The sequence below is a fragment of the Protopterus annectens genome, chromosome 8.part0, assembly GCF_019279795.1.
Source record: "Protopterus annectens isolate FY-2018-M chromosome 8.part0, PAN1.0, whole genome shotgun sequence".
NCBI lineage: Eukaryota > Metazoa > Chordata > Ceratodontiformes > Protopteridae > Protopterus > Protopterus annectens.
In genome coordinates, this window is record NC_056741.1 from 1,445,707,553 (window position 1) to 1,445,729,799 (window position 22,247).

The following is a 22,247-nucleotide window of genomic DNA, read 5'->3' on the forward strand; positions in this document are numbered from 1 at the left end:
TCCTCCAGTGTTGGTCTTTCCTTTGTTGGCAAATAATGAAATAGGTATGTAATATGGCCTTTTGATTAGCAATGCAGAATATGTCATGGCCTCTATACTTCTGTTTCTGACTGACCTTATGGTGAATGTGTTTCCACTCTGTTGTTACAGTGTCTCCACTGGTGGGTACTTCACTGGATGGTGCAGTGTCAGTGAACATTGAACCATCATTCTCTATGGATCTGATTCATGCTTTTGATCCTTGACACCACTTCCTAGGCCACTGGATTTGTCTTACCAACCACGGGATGAATGTTTTGCTATATGTGCCAGTAGTGGTACAGTCTGTCACAATAGATGCATCATTTGTGACTTTGAAAATCACCTTGGTGTTTTCCTAGTCTACAGGATGTGGAGCCACTTCCAGGTGAGATTGTGCCTCAACCTCTTGAAGATGAGAATGACATTTTTTTTATTCTGGTGGCCTTGGGGAAGCCAGTGAAGCCAGAATCATTCCTAATGAAGCTGGAAAACTAAATACTGGTTTTGGTATATAAAAACGAGCAGCTTGTTATATGTCGCTAACTGCTCTTGGAGAAATAAGTAGACACATGGCTGCTGGACATCAAACAGGCAAATTCCTCTCAAGGATGCCTGCATTACTGGAAAATTAAATGCCACCCTCCAGCCATCCATCTGTCCAAAACCGCCCTTTTCCCCATTTTTTTGCACTTGTGGTTGGGGTATCACTTTGACAGTGACAATCTAGATCCAGTGTTGATTATACTATATTAAATATAGGGCATTATAAGTGGGTTAGCAATCATAGCCACTTTATTATATGTTCAAGATATGCATACCAAGAGCTTCACCTCAAGTGTGAATCTCAAAAGGTGAATCTTGGCCTCCATGTCAAGAACACATAAAAAGAAGTTATGTCTTACCATAACATTCCATCTGTGTTGTCAATCTTCACTTATCCTAGACTGTGGGTTCGGTTCCGAATCGCAGAACCAATTCAGCCATTATTCCAGCTCGCACGCTCCCAAAAGGTCTACCCAGAATGCTCTTCACAAGATTACTTCAGACTGAGTTTGCATACAATAGCTGCGGTGGTGGTGCTGTGGTAGCATTATCACCTCACAGTAAGACGTTGTCCTGTTCGATTCTCAGCTAAAGCGTCTTCTGTGTGGAGACATGCGTGAATGGGCATACCTTCGTTGAAGATTGTGCATCAGAGCTGGCAACTCGGCACGTAAAAATCTAATGCCAATCATTAGCGGACCGGAGTTCCGCTGTGGCAACCCCTAACTGGGAAAAGCCGAAAGACACAACAAGTGACAGACATGAAATAACAGACCAAAGACAATATCTGCCTTTCTAAAAAGGAAATCCAATAGTTTGAAAAAGATCCGATCCACCAAGAAGCCGAAGGGCAGGGGGATGGAGGGTGGAAATGTCAAGGATAAGTGAAGATCAACAACACAGATGGAACATTATGGTAAGACATAATTTCTTTATCTGATGTTGCCAATCTTCACTTAATCCTTGACTGTAGGACTGAGTCCCCAGCTACCTACATTTTGGGGGTAGAAAGAATATTCCTGAGCATCGACCCAAATGATGCTCATCTCCTTGAGACCAGATCCAGCTTGTAATGAGTAATAAACGTATGAGGAGATGCCCATGTAGCTGCTGCACAAATATCATCTATAGAAGCTCTATTGTGAAAAACTGCGGACATGGGTACTGCTGTTGTTGAATGTGCTTTAACAGGTCTTGGTAGTTGCAGTTTCCTTTTGTTATAAATGAAAGTTATACAGTCCCTAAGCCATTTAGCCAGAGGAACTTTACAAACTGGTTTTCCCATAACAACTGAAGAAAAGGAAACAAACAACTGATCTGATTTTATGATTTCCTTGTTCTGTGAAGGTAAAAATGTAATTGTCTATGCACATCTAGTAAATGTAGACTGTGTTCACCTTTATTTGAGAGGGTGGGAAAGAAAGCTGTGAGTTGTATAGTCTGGTTGACATTGGTTTTGGATACTATCGTTAGTAAAAAGGAAGAATGTGTTTACAAGGAGACCCTGTGTTTATGAAAAAATAGATAGGAAGGTTTACATGATAAGGCTTGTATCTCAGATATCCTCCTGGCAGAAGTAATAGCTATCAAGAATAAAGTTTTCCAGGACAAGAACTTCAGATCTCAATTTGCAGAAGGTTCAAAAGGGGAATGAATTAGAGACTGAAGTACGAGATACAAGTCCCAAGGGGCAGAGGGTTCTTTATACAGACGTCTGAGCATTAAAGTTCCTTTCAGAAAGGCTTTGCAAAGTTTGTGGAACATTAAGGAAGTACCATTTAAACCAGTATGAAAGTTAGAAATTGCAGCTAGATGCACTGGAATAGTTGAGGAAGATGCTCCTGCTTCAAAAAGCAATGTCAAGAATTCCAGGACTTTATTGAGTGATGCTGAATATGGGTCAAGGTTAGTCCCTGACACCCATTTAGAAAATTGTTGCCACTTGTTAAAGTACAGTCTCCAAGTCAAAGGTTTGTTGTAGGTCAGAATGAGTCCTTGACTTGGGGAAGTGAGAGAAGAATGCCTGGCAATCCTCAGAACTGGAGAAGCCATGCAGTGAGCTTGAGAGTCTGAAGACTCAGATGAACTAGTCTGTCCAGAAGGGACAATAGGTTTGGAGCTGGGTCCTTTGTCCAAGGTTTCCGAATTAGATGAGGCCAAAGAAGGGAAAACCATATCTACCGAAGCCAGAATGGAGCAATGAGAATTATTCTGTTCTTTGCCCTGCTGGCTTTCTTCAGAAACTGGGATATTAGAGGAAATGGGGGAAATGCATAGAGTAGACCAGGGGGCAAATCGTGCATGGCAGCATCTCTCTGTGACTCCCCCCAGAGGGGGGATCAGGGCAAAGTAGCTGCTGCACTTGTTGTTCAGGGGGGATGCAAATAGATCGCAGAAAGGTTGGTCCCAGTGGTGGAATATCTTTTCTGCTACTGATGGATTGAGAGACCACTCATGAGGCATTAGGATACTCCTGCTGAGTTTGTCCACAATCACGTTGGAGCTCCCTGGAATATGCATTGCAATTAGAAAGTGGTCAGATGAAATCCCCCATTGCCATACTCTGAGAGCTTTTCTACAAAGAGGGTAAGATCTGGTTCCCCCTTGCTTGTTAATGTACCAGACTACTGGCATGTTGTCTGTTTGAATTGCAATCATTCCCAAGGGGAGGGCTTCTTGGAATGCTTGCATTACTAAGAGCACCACCCTCATCTCTAAAACATTGATATGCAAATTGGCCTCCATCTGGGACCAAGTGCCTTGGACTGTCTGTCCCAGATAATGCCCCCCCACCCTATCTGGGATGCATCTGTGGTCACTATGGCTTGGGGTTGAGGAGGGAGAAAGGGTCTGCTTGACAAAATTTCATTGGAATGAAGCCACCAATTTGGGTCTCTCTTGCATAAATTGGTGATCATTATCAGGTGAGATATTGGTTGATTTAATAAGGACCATTGGGATGCGAGGAGCCATTGAAGAATACACATATCTCAATTCAAGAAAAGTCTTAAGGAGTATTTAATTTCTCATTGGTTATGTCCTTGCTCCAAGCATCACTAAATCTTTGGTTATAGTTGTGTACCAATACTATTTCACCTGCAACTTATTTGTGTTTTAATTTGTTAAGCTATATCATAAGTTTGTGAGATTGTATAACTTATATCTCTCAACAGAGTCTGTAAACTGTGCTTAATTTGTATTATGTTATGTTTGCTTTTGTAACTACCTTTGGAGCTTTTCTCCCCGGGCCTCCACTGAAAATGGACATGTATCCAGTCAGACTATCCCACTCAACAAATGTAAAATAAAAAATAAAGACATAAATAAAGAAATATGATATCTCTCAAGAGGAACTAAAGTGATGGACGCTGCCATTGAGCCTAGTGTTTGTAGCAACAGTCTTGCAGTCACCTTTTTGTTGCGAATAATTTGGCTGACTTGCGATCTTATTCTGTGTAGTCATTCTAAAGGAAGAGACAAGATGCCCATGTTTGTGTTTAGCATTGCTCCTATGGGTTTTAACTGCTGTGTTGGCTGTAGGTGGGATTTTTCGCAGTTTATAGTGATTCCCAGTGAGGGCAAAAGTTTGAATAATGTAGTTTCTTGCCTGTAATAGTAGATGCCTGGTAGGAGCAGTGAGGAGCCAGTCATCTAGGTATGGAAACTTGCAGAATCCTAGCAGTCTGAAGTGAGATGCTACTACTGCCATGCATTTAGTGAATACCCTGGGCTCTGTGGTGAGACCAAAGGGCAGAGCTCTGAATTGGTAATCACTGGCTCCCACCCAGAACTGCAGGAATCTTCTGGATTGCTTGTCCATTTTTATGTGATAATATGCATCCAAAAGATCTACAGACCACATCCAATTGTCTTTTCTTAAGAATGGGAGTATAGACTGAATTGTGACCATCTGGAATTTGGTTTTTTGAACAGCCTTGCTCAGCTGGGTGAGATCCAAAATTGGTCTCCAGTCCCCTGTTTTCTTTGGCACTAAAAAGAACCTTGAGTAATATCCGTATCCTATCTGGTCTGCCGGGACTGCTTGGATGACTCTTTTGATGAGCAGTTTTTGAATTTCTAAGACTGCTGCATTCCTGTAACTGGGTGGAATGCCTGGAGTTACCAGGGAAAGAATCCCTGGAACCCTGATTTTGTGGGCCACCTATGCCTCGTGCAGGGTGTCTTCCATTGTTACTCCCCCCTCTGCCCCAGGGAAAGTCATTGCCACGTGAGTCCTGGAAAGGCCCTTGGGACTTCTTGAACTATAGCTTCTCACTTCTCTGGTTCCTGGAGTAAGACTGTTGAGGAGTGGAAAAGCATACGCCCACAGCAGAAAGATTCTTTCCATCTTTCTCACATCTGGCCAGGGTGTCTTTAACTTTGGGACCAAAAAGAGTGTTCTGTCAAATGAAGCGTTGAAGAAAGAAGAGTTAAAAGGCTCTGCAAATTCACATAAGCATATACAGGAGTGTCTTCTAATGGCTACACCTAAACCCACTGCCCTCATCATCCCTTCAGCAGCATGCACAATTAGCCTCATGGACAAGTTGAAAATAGAATCTAGGGTTGCCAGCTGAGAAAATACTTTGCCTCAAACTCCTTCAGCTATTGCTCCTGTCAGAGTATCTGATAGTTCTTTAGTCAGATCTCATTGAAGTGTCGTGAAATGTGCCATGTAATTCAAGAACCTTAGTGTGAAGGTCGATGAAGTGTATACACACTTCCCAAATCTATACATCGTCCTAGACTCTTTATTAGGATGTTGGATAGGAAGACTTTCATCAGCAAGTTCCTTCTTAGTGGCTGCTGCTATCACCATGGCATCTACTGGTATTCCGTTCACCCAGTGTTGCTGATCCTGAGGGGCTGACAGAATGCGGTCTGGTCCCTTTGGGATAGGCTCATTAGAATCAGGTATTTTCCAAGCCCACTGAGCAATCAATTTAATGAGATCATCAGCAGGCGGAGAGATCCAAGAGGTAGACAGTCAAGCACAAAAAGCCTCCAGGTATACCAATTCCTCTGAGGAAGGCTGGAGGGAAGTCCAGCCACCCATCTGTTTTAGAATCTCTAGAATTTCTCCAAAGGAGACGTCTTCCGGGGGTGACTTTGGGGAATCTTCCCCTTCACTGAAATCAGTATTTTCATTGCAAGACTCTTCAAGGGAGTCTAAGTGCTTCCTCTTGAACTTTCTCTTCATGGGTACTTCTTCAGTGGGATGGGCTGAAAAGGACATAACCACCATGGTTAGATCCTGAGTCTTCTGTGGCTGCTGTCCCAGGGTAGAGACTGGAGGATGCTCTGGTAGAGGGAAAGGACGGGACATCTGGTCTGACGAAAGAGACATACACTGTTTGCCTGCAGTGGACAAGGCCCTCTTCATGGCCTGGAAGGCAGGCCCTGCCATAGAAGAATGGGAGCCTGGAACCAAAATAGATTCCTTTGGAACTGTGGTCCCACCCTGCACCAAGGAGGTTGCCTCCAAAGCTGAAGCTAGTGTCAAGCTTACATGTGCCGATGCCCTGGGGAGCATGGATGGTTCTGAAAACACTGGAGTGGAACCATGCCCCCTGAACTGGCAATGAAGTTCTGACCCCAGGAGGTCTCCAGATCCAACAGCAGAACTCAAGGCAGTTATAGGTGCCATAGGAGAAGCTCTGACCAGCACCGATACAGTTGAAACCAGGAAAGCTGGCACCAGGAACTCAGATGGCTCAGCTGGAGTCAGAGAAGGAACAAAAACTGGTGTGGTAATTGGCAAGGTTCCAGGGCTATGAATGCTAGGAACCAAAGAAGAAGGTAACTCCCTTGCCACCAGGAACTGGTCCACCAATCTCATAATGTCAGATTCTGTTAGGTTATTGGTGGAATGGACCAAAGAAGCTGATGGAGATCTGGGGGAAAGTCTCTCCAAGAAAGGACTTGAAGGACATTCAAGAAAGGAGTCAACAGATGGAGAGTATCTTGCTTGGGGCCTGTCCTTGAAGGAAAATTCCTTTGGTTCTGAGACAGAGGGAAATGAGGGCTTAAAAGGCACCAAAGTGGAGGAATCCAAAATAATTGTCACAGCCAATGTAATCGGTGAAGAGACTGGCACTGAAGATTCAAATACTTTTCATATCGTTCTGAGGAAACTATGGGAACCATGGAAGTTTTAGTAAGTTTAGTTGGAGGTTCCAACAAAGTTGTTGGAACTAAACTGCTCCTCTTCTTTGATTTTTCTTGTTTGCTGGAAGAGGAAGAAGAGGAAGGGGAGTTGACATCAGTTTTAGATTTAGATGATGCAGATAAGACTTCGTCAAAATCAGTTTTTAAGAGTCCCTTCAAAATTAACTTGTTTATTTGGTCTACCAGGGCTCTGTGACTAAAACTGTGACAAATGGCACAGTCTTTCTGAAGATGCACTGGGCCCAAGCAGTAGACACAGAGTGTGTGTGTGCCCGTCTGAGTTAGGTAATTTTCTATCGCACTTCTGGTATATTTTGAAGCCGGAAGTTCCTTTAAGTTTTTCTGCCATAGCAGAAGGGTCTCACACACACACACACCAAAAAGGCAGGAAGGACCAGAAGGAAGTTTTTTGAAATATAGCTAGACAAAGGGGAACGAATCATACCAACAATGGTATGTAAAGGGGGAAAGAAGTACCGACAATGGTAAAGAAGATTTACCAAGTAGGTAGAAAAAAGAAAGTAAAGACTATCAACAATGGCATTGAGAAAAGGACACTAAAGAGTTAAGTATATAACACAGAGGAGCTGGGTAGTTGAAAGAAGATAAAGGATTTAATACAGAATTTAATAAGGAAACTTACAGTTTTGAAGAAGCTGTCACTCAAGAGCTCTGAGGAAAAACATGTCTGGCAGCAGAAGTGGCAAATGATATCTGAGGTAACCTTGTAAGGAGCATTATGGGCAGAGCTTAGCTCAAGAGTTTTTGGATGGCACGAGCTGGAATAATGGCTGAGTCGGTTCTGATATATGGAACCAAACCCACAGTCAAGGATTAAGTGACGATTGACAACATCAGATTACAGAGTTACAATCCTCTGACCTGTTCAAAATTGTTTATAGTGCATGGAGATTTATCTTGTCCATTGACTGTAAATTAATCAAAAGTAAGTTTAAAAAAAAAAACATGAAGTGCTATTCTGAGTGCGAAAGCCAGTAAAGGAGTCAGGGAGTGGTTGACATCTTACATATGTGTAAGGGAAGCAATTTAATTTAAAATACTTAGTGTACTTCAGAGACAGTAAGCAGAAATCAGAGATGAAACTAAGACATTTCATGCCCTGTTGCTGCTGTTTACTGGTCAGCACTGTCTGCTTTTAGTGCAGACACAATGTTAACAGTGCCTAAATGGGGGCTTAACAATTGTTAAGTGCCCTTTTAAGTGTTGGTAAGGACAGTTCTTGCACTATAGCAGTGGTGAACCAGGATATAATTATAATCATGGTGCTCCATACACTACAATAATAACATATTAAATCTCACTTTATTCACATTAAATTACAGTATGACACCCCCCCGCCCCCGAAGTTATGCCTTCACTGCAAATCCACATACCTGCTGTTCCAGATTTAAAGCACTCTAAAGGTAAAACTGTTCTCCATGTGGGAGAATGAGGGTGCTGTCAAATTCTCATTGCAAAAGGCCGTAGACGAGAGTGTAGTGGATGCTTTACCTCTAACTAGAGAGGAATGTTTCCTTATGTTGTTTCACTTCCTGTTTAATTTGCTATTCAAAACCAAAAGGCTAGAACTCATCCTGGTAGTGTTCTGATGCCACAGAGGACTTGGTATCAGGTCTTTCATTTTTGGGTCTCTCCTGAGGCAATTCCCCATCTAGTGATTGTTGCATTCTGGCTTCTGATTCTGAGAGAGGCAACCGCATTGATAATTAATGAGGACATACACACACTGAATATTAGTAACTCAAAAACTGAACATTATATGCTTGTGCTTACTGTTTTAAATAAAAGAATATAGTCAGGAACTGAACCTGCAAAAATAACATTTCATTTACAGCTGCCCGTTTCACATTAGCTTGACTGATTTTTGTCAAAAGTTGGACCACTATTCTCAAAAATAACTTTTCATTGCATTCACTCAGTCACATTATGACTTATAGACCACTGCACAAATCAGACACTCAGATTTCTAATCTTTGTACATAAGAATACAATTTCCTTACTAATTACCAAAGCAAGTTATCCCCAGTGTTATTCAGGGTTTGAAAGCCAGTAAAGATGTAAGGGAGTTGTTGACATCTTACATAGTCCCTGTGTAAGGCAAGCAATATAATTCAAAATACTATGTGTACTTCAGGAGACTAAGCAGAAATCGGTGCTGAAACAAAGATATTTCATATCTTGTTGCTGTTGTTTATCTAGTCATGCTCATGGTCTTCTTGACCATTCAGCATCAACGTTTGGGAAGACAGGTCTTCAATGAGCAGCTATATACCCTTCGATAATCCAGGTCAACTTTCAGTTTCATTGTGCTGCATACAGAATCACTGCAGTGCTGGACATCTTCTTTGGGGTTTGCTACATTACCTTTTTCAAAAATAAAATAATCAGAACATGTAAGTCTCCTTCTTCACCATATATCTTGAGTTTTTTCTTTTAAGTCTACACATTGCATCACTGTTACTTTACTGGTCTCACGTTTTAAACATTGTAAAGAGGTTAAAAACTGTTCTGCATTATTATGGATATTTAAACAATTGTCACATCTTGCTTTACATAAATTGAGCATTTTTTCTTCAAACTCTAAAATTAAATGACTTAGAAGATGTAGCTTGGTTTGTTTGTACTGTGTTTAAAAGAAAGTGATAGGCCAATCCATGTGCACAGGTATTTAAATTGTTTTGCTACTATGATTTAACCACATGGGGAGTGAATATAAGGAAATACATTTATATATTCAGGTTGTTAATGTGTTCCAGGATCATGAATTTAGATTTTCTTTTCACTACTTCCAGAAATATTACTAACAATGACTTAAAACCATAAAGCAAATTTCTTTAAAAATAATAAAATTTCTAGCACCTCAGCAATTACATCTTAAAGAATATGAAAGCCACACATAATTAAGGAAAATCAGATGGGATGGCAAGCAACATATATCCAACAAATTTTAAATAGTAAAGTAGATATGATGAGTGAAGTGGAAACAGTTGCATGTAATTGTCAGTAGGGTAATGTAAGTATTTTTTTCCCTCTGAAACAACCAGATATTATGAGCAGTAGTCAGCTTTGTAATGTGAATACTGAAATACTTTACTGTTGCTGGCTATCAATTGATTGTTTTAAATGGAGATGAACTATAAAACTGTAGCCATTATTTTATTCCATTATTATTTTTTGTTACAGTTAAATATCTGAGAGGTACACAGTCAACAAAGTAGCTATAATTGCCAAGCATAGCTGGAGGCAGTCTGTGGATGAAAATGAAAATGACTGACCCTGCTTTCATGGGTTCCTTATTCTGTCTTTATGAACTAATGTGGTCTGTGTGCAATAAGTTAACATTCTTTACCATGGCTACTCTTTGGGTGAAATAAAGTTGCAATGCATTACTGTGGCCATTATTTTGTTTTACCACAGTCAGTGTCTCAGGTGCACAAGTGAACAAAGTGACTAGAACTGCAGGGCATGTTGCCTGTCTGTGGATAAAAGTGGCAAACAATTTGTCAGTTGTTAAACAGTCACTAATCTGGCTTTGCAGGACTAGTGTGTACTATGTGTGAAGTACACTAGAATAATTTACACTGGCTACAGTGTCTGTGAAACAGACTTGCAAAGAACTACTGTTTAGTTTATGTTTTACCATAATTAGACATCTGAGATGTCTAATACTCCAGAGAAAGAGCTAATATGTTTCTACACAATAGCAGTTTTAGAAACTGTGCCATTATCACACACAAGCACAGACACACACACACACACACACACATACACACACACACACACACACACACACACACACACACACACACACACACATACACACACAAGAAAGCAAACCATTTAAGCAGCTACAACTGATATTGTGGCTGCTACAATCACCACTGATACTGCCACCCAGCAAAAGTGATCACACAACTAACTTGCAAGTAAAGATTAGCACACTTAACAAAGTGGCTATAATTGTTGGGTATGGTATCTGTGAATGAAAAAGACTAACCTAGTGTCATGATAAAGTTAAATGGTCATTCATCTGACTTTGCAGAAGTAGTGTGCATTGTATAAAGCAAGTTAGAATACTCTACTGTGGCTTTTTTTCATTAAATTACAATCAAACATCTGACATGTACCCAGTCAATAAAGTGGCTGTAACTGATGGTTATGGAGGCTGCCTGTGGATAAAAGTGATTTACCCCTGAAGATGTTTGCTCACTGTTAATTAGTCAACTTGTTTAGCTTGATAGGAGCAGTATCTCACAATGCATTGCATTTGCTGATAAACAGTGTAAAACGATCAATATTTTGACTCATGCTTTATATATGTGCATAAGTATGGAGTTGTTTCAGTGTATTTATGAATAAGAAGTTGGTGATAATTTCTTTCCCTTTCCATCACAGTCAGACATCAGCACTGCAAATAACAAGTACTGGAAACAGGACTCTGCTACATATCAGAAAAAATAATAGCATTTCCAATTTCCAGCTAATACTTTATTGGAAGATACCTTTAAGTGAGACCAAGCTACAAATTAGGGGTTATGTTAAATTATCTATCACCATGTCTGCTTGTAATTTTAGATAATACTTATCTTGCAGAAAACACATGAGAGCTGGAAACTGTCTTATCTTTATAAATACATTTCAATTAGAAACATTGTAGTTCCACAAACAGAGTGTAACTGTGCTAGGTGTTTTTTTTAATCTTGTAGTAAATATAACTACAGGGCATTTTACTCCTTTGATTCTCCAGTGAAATAAATGGAGAGGTCAGGGACAATTTTTTCAGGTCTTGTATCATTAATGGCCTATGGTGAGTATCTTGTCTAAGTGTGAGTTATTCCTTTGTAGGTAGGTCAAAACTTGACTTATGAAGTGATTAGTGTAGTTTTACTGGGGGAGAGGGGTGGTGTTGGATGAGATCCATTCCTAATTAAGCACCAGGACTTGAACTGCAAGATTGATAAATATGTTGCCATATCTGCATTTTGAATTGCCATTTCAACAGATACAAAGTCTGTGCTCTAATAAAATGCTGTTTCCAGTTGCTTACAGCTCAGCCTACTTGATTCCTTAGCTACAGCACTAATGTTTCTTCTTACTGGTCTTTCAAACAGATCAGGTCTTTCTCTAGACCAAGCATTATTTTCTAATTCCATCCATCAAATTATGTCCAGATTTTCTCTTCACATACCAAAATATAGTAGAATATATCCTCCTAATGTGGATGTGTGCTATTAATTATGGTTCTGCCTCTGCCATGTCCATGAGCATGAATATATAGTTATTTCATTTGCTCATGGCAGGTATAGCTTTGAAACTATCAAACAGAACCTATCGAAATGTCAAATTAATTCCTGAATCCATGTCATTGCATTCTGATGTTACAATTATGAAAACAATCACCTTGTAGTGGTGGCTGACTTCTTTACTCTGCAGCAGATTTCAACATGCAAAGTGACAGAATGTAGCACAATCATCCTGTCACTCAATCAATCTGACAGTAAATCAATAAAATAACTAAATGTAGTTATAGTTTTAGAAATAGGTTGCAAAGACAAAAATAGAGCATGGTAATGCTCTATGCAGCTGTGAAGATGAAGATGCTATGAAGATGCTGTAGATATGAAGATAACAATGAGGATGATGGTGAAGATGCAATAAGGATGATGAGGATGCAATGAAGATGATGAGGATAATTACGATGGGATAAAGATGACAAAATAGACAATATGCACTGAAGTAGATGGCAGTGCTCAATATGATGAAGATGCATTGCATGAGACTAAGGAGATGTAATGATGATGAAGATGTGAAAAAGATGGTGGTGATGATGATGTTATTGAGATGAGGATGAGGATTAAATAAATAAATAAATAAAAAAGATCATGATTACTATGCAATGATGATACAAAAGATGATGATTATGTGATAAAGAATATGAAATGGAGATGATGAAGAAAATTGTCATGATTAATATGCAACGAAGATAAAGATGATGATGGCAAATATATAATGAAGATGATGTGATGAAAAGGGGTTGGGTTGGTATAAAGGTTTAAGGTGTTTACCTCACAAACAGAAGATGCAGGGTCTGATTCTCACCTTTGGAAGAGAAATTAACTAGATTTAAAATGGCTTACAAAGGCATCTAGTATATTACTTACCTATGAATATATGAAGATATTGTGATGATAAAGATGCAGAGGTAGAGAAAATGATGATGTGATGATGGTGATGGCAATGAAGATGGTGAAAGTGCCATTGATAATGATGTGGTGAATATGCTGCTAAAATGATACAGATGAGAATGATAATGAAGACTCATCATCATACCGCTCAAACTGCAGACATTGAAAATCTAGACAAAGTCTCTTGGAAAGTAGGTGAATCTAGCTAACAAATGGACAAGTGAATAGCATTAAATTTGCATGCCTACTAACTCCTCCCACTTCCAGTAGAAAGGAGAGATACCACTGCTGAGAAACACATTCCTAAAAACTGACAGTGACAAAAGAAAAGAGGCATGGGGAAGAGTGTAGCATCAAGCAAACGTCACTACAGAGAAGCAGCAGCTGCATATTAAATGCACTCAAATGGACAGAAGAGATTTAAAAAAAGTGTAATTTCATTGGATTATGCTACATCACTATACTAACTTATGTTGTATGTTATACCACATCTACCAACCTTTGCTATGCTGACCACCTTTTAATATCTAGTTTTACCTTTGCTACAGTCAATTAAAAAAAGTAACAAAAAATGCAGATTCTGTAGTCTCAGCAATGAGCCTTATAACAAGCTCCAGTGACTTAGCCAAAATACTGCTTAATTTGTTTTATCTCATATCTGCTTTGTGATGAACAACTTTGGTACAAAAATAAAAAGAAACGTAATGGAAACAATAATTTGGTGGCTGAAAAAGATACCAGGACAAGACAATATAAAATGGCCACTGTATAAATCACGGTCGAAGGCACCATGAACAGCGTTCGATAACTTATTTAATAGCAGCACGTCAAAACAGGTGAGCACTTTCGCAATTAGCTTTATCAAACCATATACATAATAAATGAAACAAACTATTTAAACCAGTTGAATCCAATCATAATAGCATCAATTAATGATGTCACATCCTGTTAAAACAACTTCTAATATAAAGTCAAAGCAACACACACAAATTTTAATACAAATAAGCAAAATAACATAGACTAAATTAGAAATAAAAATAAGAATTAAAAATCCCATTATTTCCTAATGCTACATTTCTTTAAAATCGGCTTTAAGGATGCTTTTTCATTTAAGCCTCTGCTGTGGTCTGCTCATAGCTTAATTATCCATCTAATTTATTTTCTGTGGTATTACAAACATCTCCACATTGTATATCAGGAAATACTCTATCTATTGCCATAAACTTAAATATATGATTATCATCAAAATTCAATATATGTTTTGAGAGAGAGCGTTATTTTCAGAGCTGATACATATGTGATAAAGATCTTCCCTTATACAGTTTTTCAACATACGATTGTTTTTCCCTACATAAAATGAAAAATATTGTTGACATACTGCTAAATATACCACATGCTGAGGAGTACAGTCAGATGCAACATAAAAACATATTTAAAACCAGTATCTGGATGTATAAAACACCCTTTGATATCTATATAGGTACAATAATTGCATTTGTTACATATACTCGTACACCTGTTGTCAATACTCCCTTCCATATGAGTCACCTGTCTAGGGTAACAAAGGAGCCTCTTTAAAGATTTCTTATTTTTAAAGCTAAATGATGGTTGATTGCCTACCATCTCCTTTATCATAAGATCAACTGTTAAAATGCTCCAATGTTTCTTAATAATCTAGGTAATGTCTCTCACATCATTAGTGTAAAAAAGGGGGACACTTAATTCTAATTTCTAGTTTTCATGATAGAAGTATTAGTGTCTAATCTATTGGAATCATATCCCAAAAAATAAGGTGTCCCTCTATCCTGTCTCATATCCGAGGCTTGTAGTAGTATGCCTTTAACTTCATCTTCCTTATATCCCCTCTTAAGAAACCTGTCACTAAGTTAATTTGACTCCTTCAGAAATCCTTCATCAGAGGCATTTAGCCTTGACGCTCGTAAACCTTGTCCCATGATGACATTTCTGAATTCATGAGGGGGGGTGCATACTCCTCCTATGTAATAGAGTATTTCTATGATAAGGTTTGTGAAAAACTGAGGTGGAAATATCACCATCCACTGTCTTCCTGATATAAAGTAACTAATATTACAATGTGAAAAAGGCATGGTAAATTTAGGAAACGTAGTCGTTTATATGCCCTTAGATTTCTTTCTGGAAGTGGCTTTCCCATGGTAGACTATTAGAGTATTGCATCTGTTATTAGAATGTACACAAAGCATTACACACTTTACAAGAAATCTTGCCTTGTTCTGGTTTATTTTTACTTGAATATGACCATTTACTTATTAATCTGTTGTCTGACTGACTGACCATCTGTGGTGCATCTATGTGTTGAAACCTGCTGCAGGCAATAGAACACCTACATACTTTAAACTGTCCCCACAACTGCATCATCAGAAGTTGAGGTCACATGTCATGGAATCAGTAAGTAAGTTGACAGTTACTAAGCCTGCAGGTAATGCTAACACTAGTATACTATACTTAATAACCATAGTTCAATTGAAGTGATTAAAGCAAAAAAATCCATTTCAGAATCAGAAAATCAATTACAGCAAAAAGAAACAGTAAAAAAGTTCCTTGCATATGATCTTTAAAGAAAGTAGCTAATGCAGTAATGGGATAAAAGCTGTTATAAAAGGAAAGGAAGTAAATCCTTTGGTATAGTGTATGATAGAATAATTACAGCAGGAAATTTAAAAGTTTTGGAGGTTCATTAATATTAGAAATTAGTTATGGTCACTTAAAGAAGTATTACTACAGATTTCAGTTTATGAGGAATGTTACGAATGACTGAGAAATGTAGTGAATGTTGACTTCATTCATTATTTAAGAAAGGTTGTACAAGTGACTGAAAACAGAGAAGTGTAATTCTGTCTTTGGCTTTCCAGTCAAGGCTAAATCTGTCGCATATGATTGCTCTATGATGCTGGACTGTGGAAATTAGTTTGTGTAAAGAGTTTTGTAATAGAGCAGTGTAGTATAGCTGACAATATATATATATATATATATATATATATATATATATATATATATATATATATATATATATATATATATATATATATATCCTTTCAGGTGTTTGGAAGTGTTGACCATCTAGCACTTATACACAAGTTTAATACAACTGGATGTGGTGACATAGCTGTTTTCAAAAGTACTGAACTAACAGGACATTAATAGTACAGAAGGAAAATCAGCACACTAGCACAGGCAAATTCTCTGCAGAAGTCCTTCAGGGCTGTATATTAGTCCCCATATGTATGTATGTATGTATGTATATATGTATTTATTTATTTTGTTTACCAGGAAAGTCTGTCTGTTTTCGTATTTATTGATTATATAGCAGCTGCATCCCACCAACTAACATCACGTTTTATGCAAATGACAGTTTCCTACATAGCAGGATCTCACTCCTTGCAGCTGTCCAAACAGATCTGCAAAAGGACTTCTCAGCTCTTTATAAATGGCGTAATAACAAATAGAAAAATCCTGCCTATTAACCATTCCCTCACCCAACAAGGTAACCATAAATGGTGGACAAGTGCCTAGGACTAACTCTGGGTCCAACTCTGTCATTCAAAACTCATACCAATTTGGTTGTTCAAATACTCTTGATTCAGTTGAAAGCTGCCTACTCCATCCACGTAACAAAGGAAGCTAAGCAAACTCTAAATGACACTGAATTTCTTCCCAAATGTGAGTAAGCTCTATCAATTGTCTTCCAATATTCTGTCTGTAAATTCACTAGTCGTTCTCCCCAACTGGAGTTTCGCTGTATCACGCTACAAGAAAACAACTAGCTACCAATAACAGTAATTTTTGCTATTATCTACTCTTATCTTAAAGAAACTGAATAGCAAATCCTACCATTGTTTTGGAAACAGGTAACAAATAAAGGCCATAAAGACCCCCCCCCCATTCTCTTAGGAGTCATAAGAATAATACAAAGATATTAATAAGACCCCTCCCTAACTGGGATCACTGCTGCATAAAAAGCTTTAGTAACATTGTACCTTCTAACTGGAACCATCTCCCCATAGAACTCAGACAAATTACTCAACTTTCCATTAAAATACTGGTGAAATGTTTTAAAGACATTTACAAATGTCCCTGCTTCTTGGACAAAGGGTATTACTGTGTAGCAATACTGTGCCATAACAAACAACCAACCCAGTAGTCTATCTAAGTAGGACTTGCAAGCTTACAAGTGTCACCATTGTTGTTGCGCCTTTCGGCTTTTCCTGGTTAGGGGTCGCCACAGCGGAACTCCAGTCCGCTAATGATTGGCAGTAGATTTTTACGTGCCGAGTTGCCAGCTCTGACGCACAACCTTCAACGAAGGTACGCCCATTCATGCATGTCTCCACACAGAAGATGCTCTAGCTGAGAATCGAACAGGACAGCGTCTTACTGTGAGGTGACAACGCTACTGCAGCACCACCACCGCAGGATACAAGTGTCACCATTGTAAATACTCAAATCATTTTAAAACTTTATTAAATGGACTTCACTACTAATAGTTATAAATATAAATCTGTCAGGTAATGTTCTGCTAGTAGTCTTAAATATAACCCACCCAAGTGATCTATAAAAACACACTATTCCAGTGGGAGCTAGTGACTTCAAATCAAGGGGGGGGGGGGCTGCAGGAAACAACTGAAAGGGCTTGGCCAACTACAAAGGAGTGAAGCTATGTTACAGTGGGATCAGCCCTGATGATGCTTACCAATTTACATAAAATAAGTGCTCAGTCACTAATGCACACATTGAATAGTCTATCAACATATTAGAAACATTTTTAAAAGTATTACAGTTTTGCAAAGCTGGAATTACAACAATAGTAAACAGCAGGGCTGTTTGTTTCATTCACACATAGCCCCAATCTCCACTGCCTACCCCACCCACAGTATATGACTTGATCTCCAGTGCCTACCCCACCCACAGTGTATGATTTGATCTTCAGTGCCTACCCCACCCACAGTGTATGATTTGATCTTCAGTGCCTACCCCACCCACAGTGTATGATTTGATCTTGCAAGGTTAAAAACAAAAAAAGGACAGCACTGTCATTAAGGTAAGTATTCTTTTTTTTTTTACATAAACAAGACTCAAAGTTCAGAGACTGTGGTCAATTTTACTTCACTCAAATGCACATTACTCTTGCAAAGCAATCCAGAGCTGCAGTCATTCTATTCACACATACGCATTGCCCCCATCCCAACGGCCTACCCAAAGAATCTGCTTTCAGCCTACATGGTTTAAAATAATGAAAATAAAAGACCACAGTTTCATTACTGTACTTCTTTCACATCGCATAGCCAAGAACTTGCACATGATCCTACTTCAGTTCACCCATACAAGAGTAGAGTTTGTTTCAACACCAAAACATTGACAAACCATCCTAATGTATCTTGACGAACCCTGCAAAATGCTATTACGTTAAAAAAACACGTCATCCACAAATGGCCCACAGGACACACTGCATACCTAGTATCTGTTTGACTCCTGCCAGGATATTATATATAAAAAAATAAGAAAGTCATCAACAGCCCCCAAAACACACAGACCACTAGTATCTGATTGACCCTGCTAGTATATTATGTTAAAAATAGAAAATCATCAGTCCCCAGAACACATTGCCTCACTACTATCTGGATAACCGTGCCAGGATATTATATTTAAAAAAAGAAAGTCATCAACAGCCCCCAAAAACACACAGACCACTAGTATCTGATTGACCCTGCTAGTATATTATGTTAAAAATAGAAAATCATCAGTCCCCAGAACACATTGCCTCACTACTATCTGGATAACCGTGCCAGGATATTATATTTAAAAAAAGAAAGTCATCAACAGCCCCCAAAAACACACAGACCACTAGTATCTGATTGACCCTGCTAGTATATTATGTTAAAAATAGAAAATCATCAGTCCCCAGAACACATTGCCTCACTACTATCTGGATAACCGTGCCAGGATATTATATTTAAAAAAAGAAAGTCATCAACAGCCCCCAAAAACACACAGACCACTAGTATCTGATTGACCCTGCTAGTATATTATGTTAAAAATAGAAAATCATCAGTCCCCAGAACACATTGCCTCACTACTATCTGGATAACCGTGCCAGGATATTATATTTAAAAAAAGAAAGTCATCAACAGCCCCCAAAAACACACAGACCACTAGTATCTGATTGACCCTTCCATAGTATTATATTAAATAAAGAAAGTCATCAGCAGTCCCCAAAGCACATTGCCTCCCTAGTATCTGGTTAACCCTGCCAGGAAAAAAAATACAGAAAGTATCTGGTTGGCCTTGCCCAAAAAAAAAAAAAAAGCATTAAGAACTTAATGATTTTTTTGGAGGGGGTTAATTTCAAAATATTCTTCCTTGCCAAAGAATTCTTGAATTTTCTTACCTTAAACTGTAATCCAATAGATATTTCAACAATCCATGTTTCCTCTTTCGTCCAGCTCTCTCCCTCTCTCCCCTGCAAATTAACTGTATTAAAGGACAGGAAGGCTACATGAGAGCAACAGGACTAATCAGCAGTCACATCAAGTACTCAGATTGACTTAACAGTTCAGTCTTCTTCTCATTTCCTGAGGTTAAAACTGCACTGACTTCTGGGCATCTTTGTTGATGTCTTCCCAATCATTGCATTGCATTCATCTCCGAGTTCTGAGTAACATTGCATTTCAGCTTTACAACTAGCTTGCAGTTCAAACTGCTACTAGTGTGTAAAACTTACTAATTAAACTTCTTTTTAAATAACAGAATTGTGGGGGGACTGCAGCCCAGCCGTCCAATACCACAAGCCACCCCTCCACTATTCTAAAAATTGAACAGCAAAATTATGGCAGACTCTCTCAATGGCCCAAAAGTAGAGCTGAATCTCACACTGTCACATGTGTGTACATTTATGCAGCAAATACTAACTACAGTAAATGAAAGATATTAATTATTTGTCATTGGAAAATGTCTTTCCACTGAAAAATGATGAAATGTTATTAGTTCAGTGTCTCTCTTTATATTTCTGTGTATCATTTCAGTTGTATCTGTTTAATTCTATGTAAGTTCTGAATCGAGTGCCCACATTAATATGGCCCTGATCCTAGAATGTACCGTGTATAAATCTAGCAAAAACTCATAGACGTTGATATAATTATTATGCTGTAATGTGTATTACTTTGTAACAAAAACGCTCACACTGATATATCTCTAATGTTCTAATATACCACATCATAACATCTTAAAATCTGTGCATAGACACCCAGATTATGGCTGGAAAGGGTACTAGGACCACTTCACTTATCTGATAAACAAAGAATAAACAAAAAATAAATAAAAATGAATGACTGCAGTATGTATAAATTAGCATCATTCAACACCACACCACTTTCTGGATGGAGTAACCTTGCTTTAGTTTGGATCTGCACTTAATGGAAGACATCAAGACATAACTCCCTGTATGGGCGTTCAGCCTTTTGAGGTTATGACACATTTTACATTTCTAAGTAAAACAACCGCCACATTATATTTTTAAGAGAGCAGTGTTCCACACTGTGCAGTCTTTGACAGTGAAGTTTTAAAATACATTTAGTTATATCATCTCTAAAACATCAGGTTTCCTTAGTGATTAAATACAGTTATTACCTGAACAGTGAGAGCACACTTCATTCTTTGAACTTTTTTTTTTCAGATTTTAAATTGACTAAGGCATGTTCATGGCAAATAACTGACAAATCTGTTTTACCAGCTGCACTCACTGCAGTCTGCAGGAGATAAATGTGGCTTGTGAGCCAGTCGTTAAAATGTCTTGGTTTTAAGCATGTTGTTTAAACTCTGCAGTGAATTCAGTGACGTTAAAATAACAATGATGTCTTCATGTTGCAGGTGTAACAAATTTTATTAAAAAAAAAATTTAAAAATGCATGATGCTATTATTGTTTGTACTGTTACGTGGAAACACATACAGCACTGTTCACATCATGGGAACGTGTGTTTCTGCAGACTGCTGTTTTTCCATTTGACAGCAGTGTGACTGCCTTATTGTTGAAAGCCACTTTCAGCAAAGGCATGGTGTTAACCTTTCTCCACTGTTGTGTGACCATGGTTTATCCATTGGAGAAGAGGTGAATAGTCATGAGCCCTACATAATCTGTACTGAAATGATAAATGTTGAAATTATTTCTATAATATGTTTACTACTGGCAGATACTGAGTGACAATAAGAAACGATCAAAAACTAAACACCTGGCAACCTACTTCCATTTTCTTCCTTTGCTTTGAAAACTCCACCAGGAGCAGTTGCTGCCCACAAGGTCACTCTAGCAATCGGATGCAACTCATAAGAGAAAAAGTGAGTGAGTGAAAATACAGTTTATGGTTCTGAGGAATTTTGATTCTGAACCGCTACTCTGTACCTTCCTGAGCATATGGTATGACTTTATGAGGCATTTTAGCTATCAGTATGACTTCTCCGGTGAAATTCCTAGGGGTTAGGAAGGCCATCAGAGCATGTGTTAATGTACACCGCACCCTATGTTACTTTTTAATTACAGGCCTAAAGTCTGTCTTTTTGTTTTTCTGTTTCAGAAGATTTACATTTAATCCTAAACTGGGAATCGACAACCCTGCTCTCTGCATAAATGATGATCAAGGTAATCAGAACTGACATATTTTCTTTCATTGTATGAAATGTCTAGTTATAATTTCATGAATTTAAATGCAGAGGTTTACTGCTGAAATGTTGCAGGTCTCCCCGCATTTCATAGTAGGAAAAAAAAAGTGAACAAGAACTACTCCAAAAAGTGATATCAAAGAGCCTCTTTGAATAAATCACATTTTCTGACACCCTCCCTATCTCTCCCCAGTCACTGAAACGTTAACAGCATGGCGCTATACATGGCCCGACTCTCACAGTTTTTGTTGATTAGCAAATGCTCAGTCACAGATATGTTGTGTGCTGCTGTTGCCAACCACCTGGATTACAGTGCATATTATTGCATGCTGGATTACAAACCAGTGACAGCTTATTTTTACCTCACAGCATATCTATTAACAGCAACAGCAGGAGATGATAAGCCCAGTATTGTAACTGCGTGCCCACTCCATCCTTTTGGTAATGAAAGTACATGCCATCTCAGAATATGTTCTCCATGTGTTTGGCCTTCCATGGTACAGGTGGTGAGAATCAGTGCAGCCCTAAGGCATATGCCATATCTGGACCATTCTGCTATCACTGGCTGTACTTCATATAGCTTTGTTTTCCAGCAATCAAGGTCAGTTTGTTTGTTACCA

The 22,247-nt window shown here is 38.5% G+C and overlaps 1 protein-coding gene across 1 annotated transcript in view; it reads left to right on the forward strand.

The window, feature by feature from the left end:
* PDZD3 (PDZ domain containing 3) overlaps positions 1-22,247 on the forward strand; it is a 316,510-nt gene that overhangs the window by 163,626 nt on the left and 130,637 nt on the right. The window contains exon 3 of the mRNA XM_044079455.1: positions 21,543-21,607. Coding sequence (XP_043935390.1) covers positions 21,543-21,607 — 65 coding nt within the window. The remainder of the gene's footprint in view (positions 1-21,542; positions 21,608-22,247) is intronic.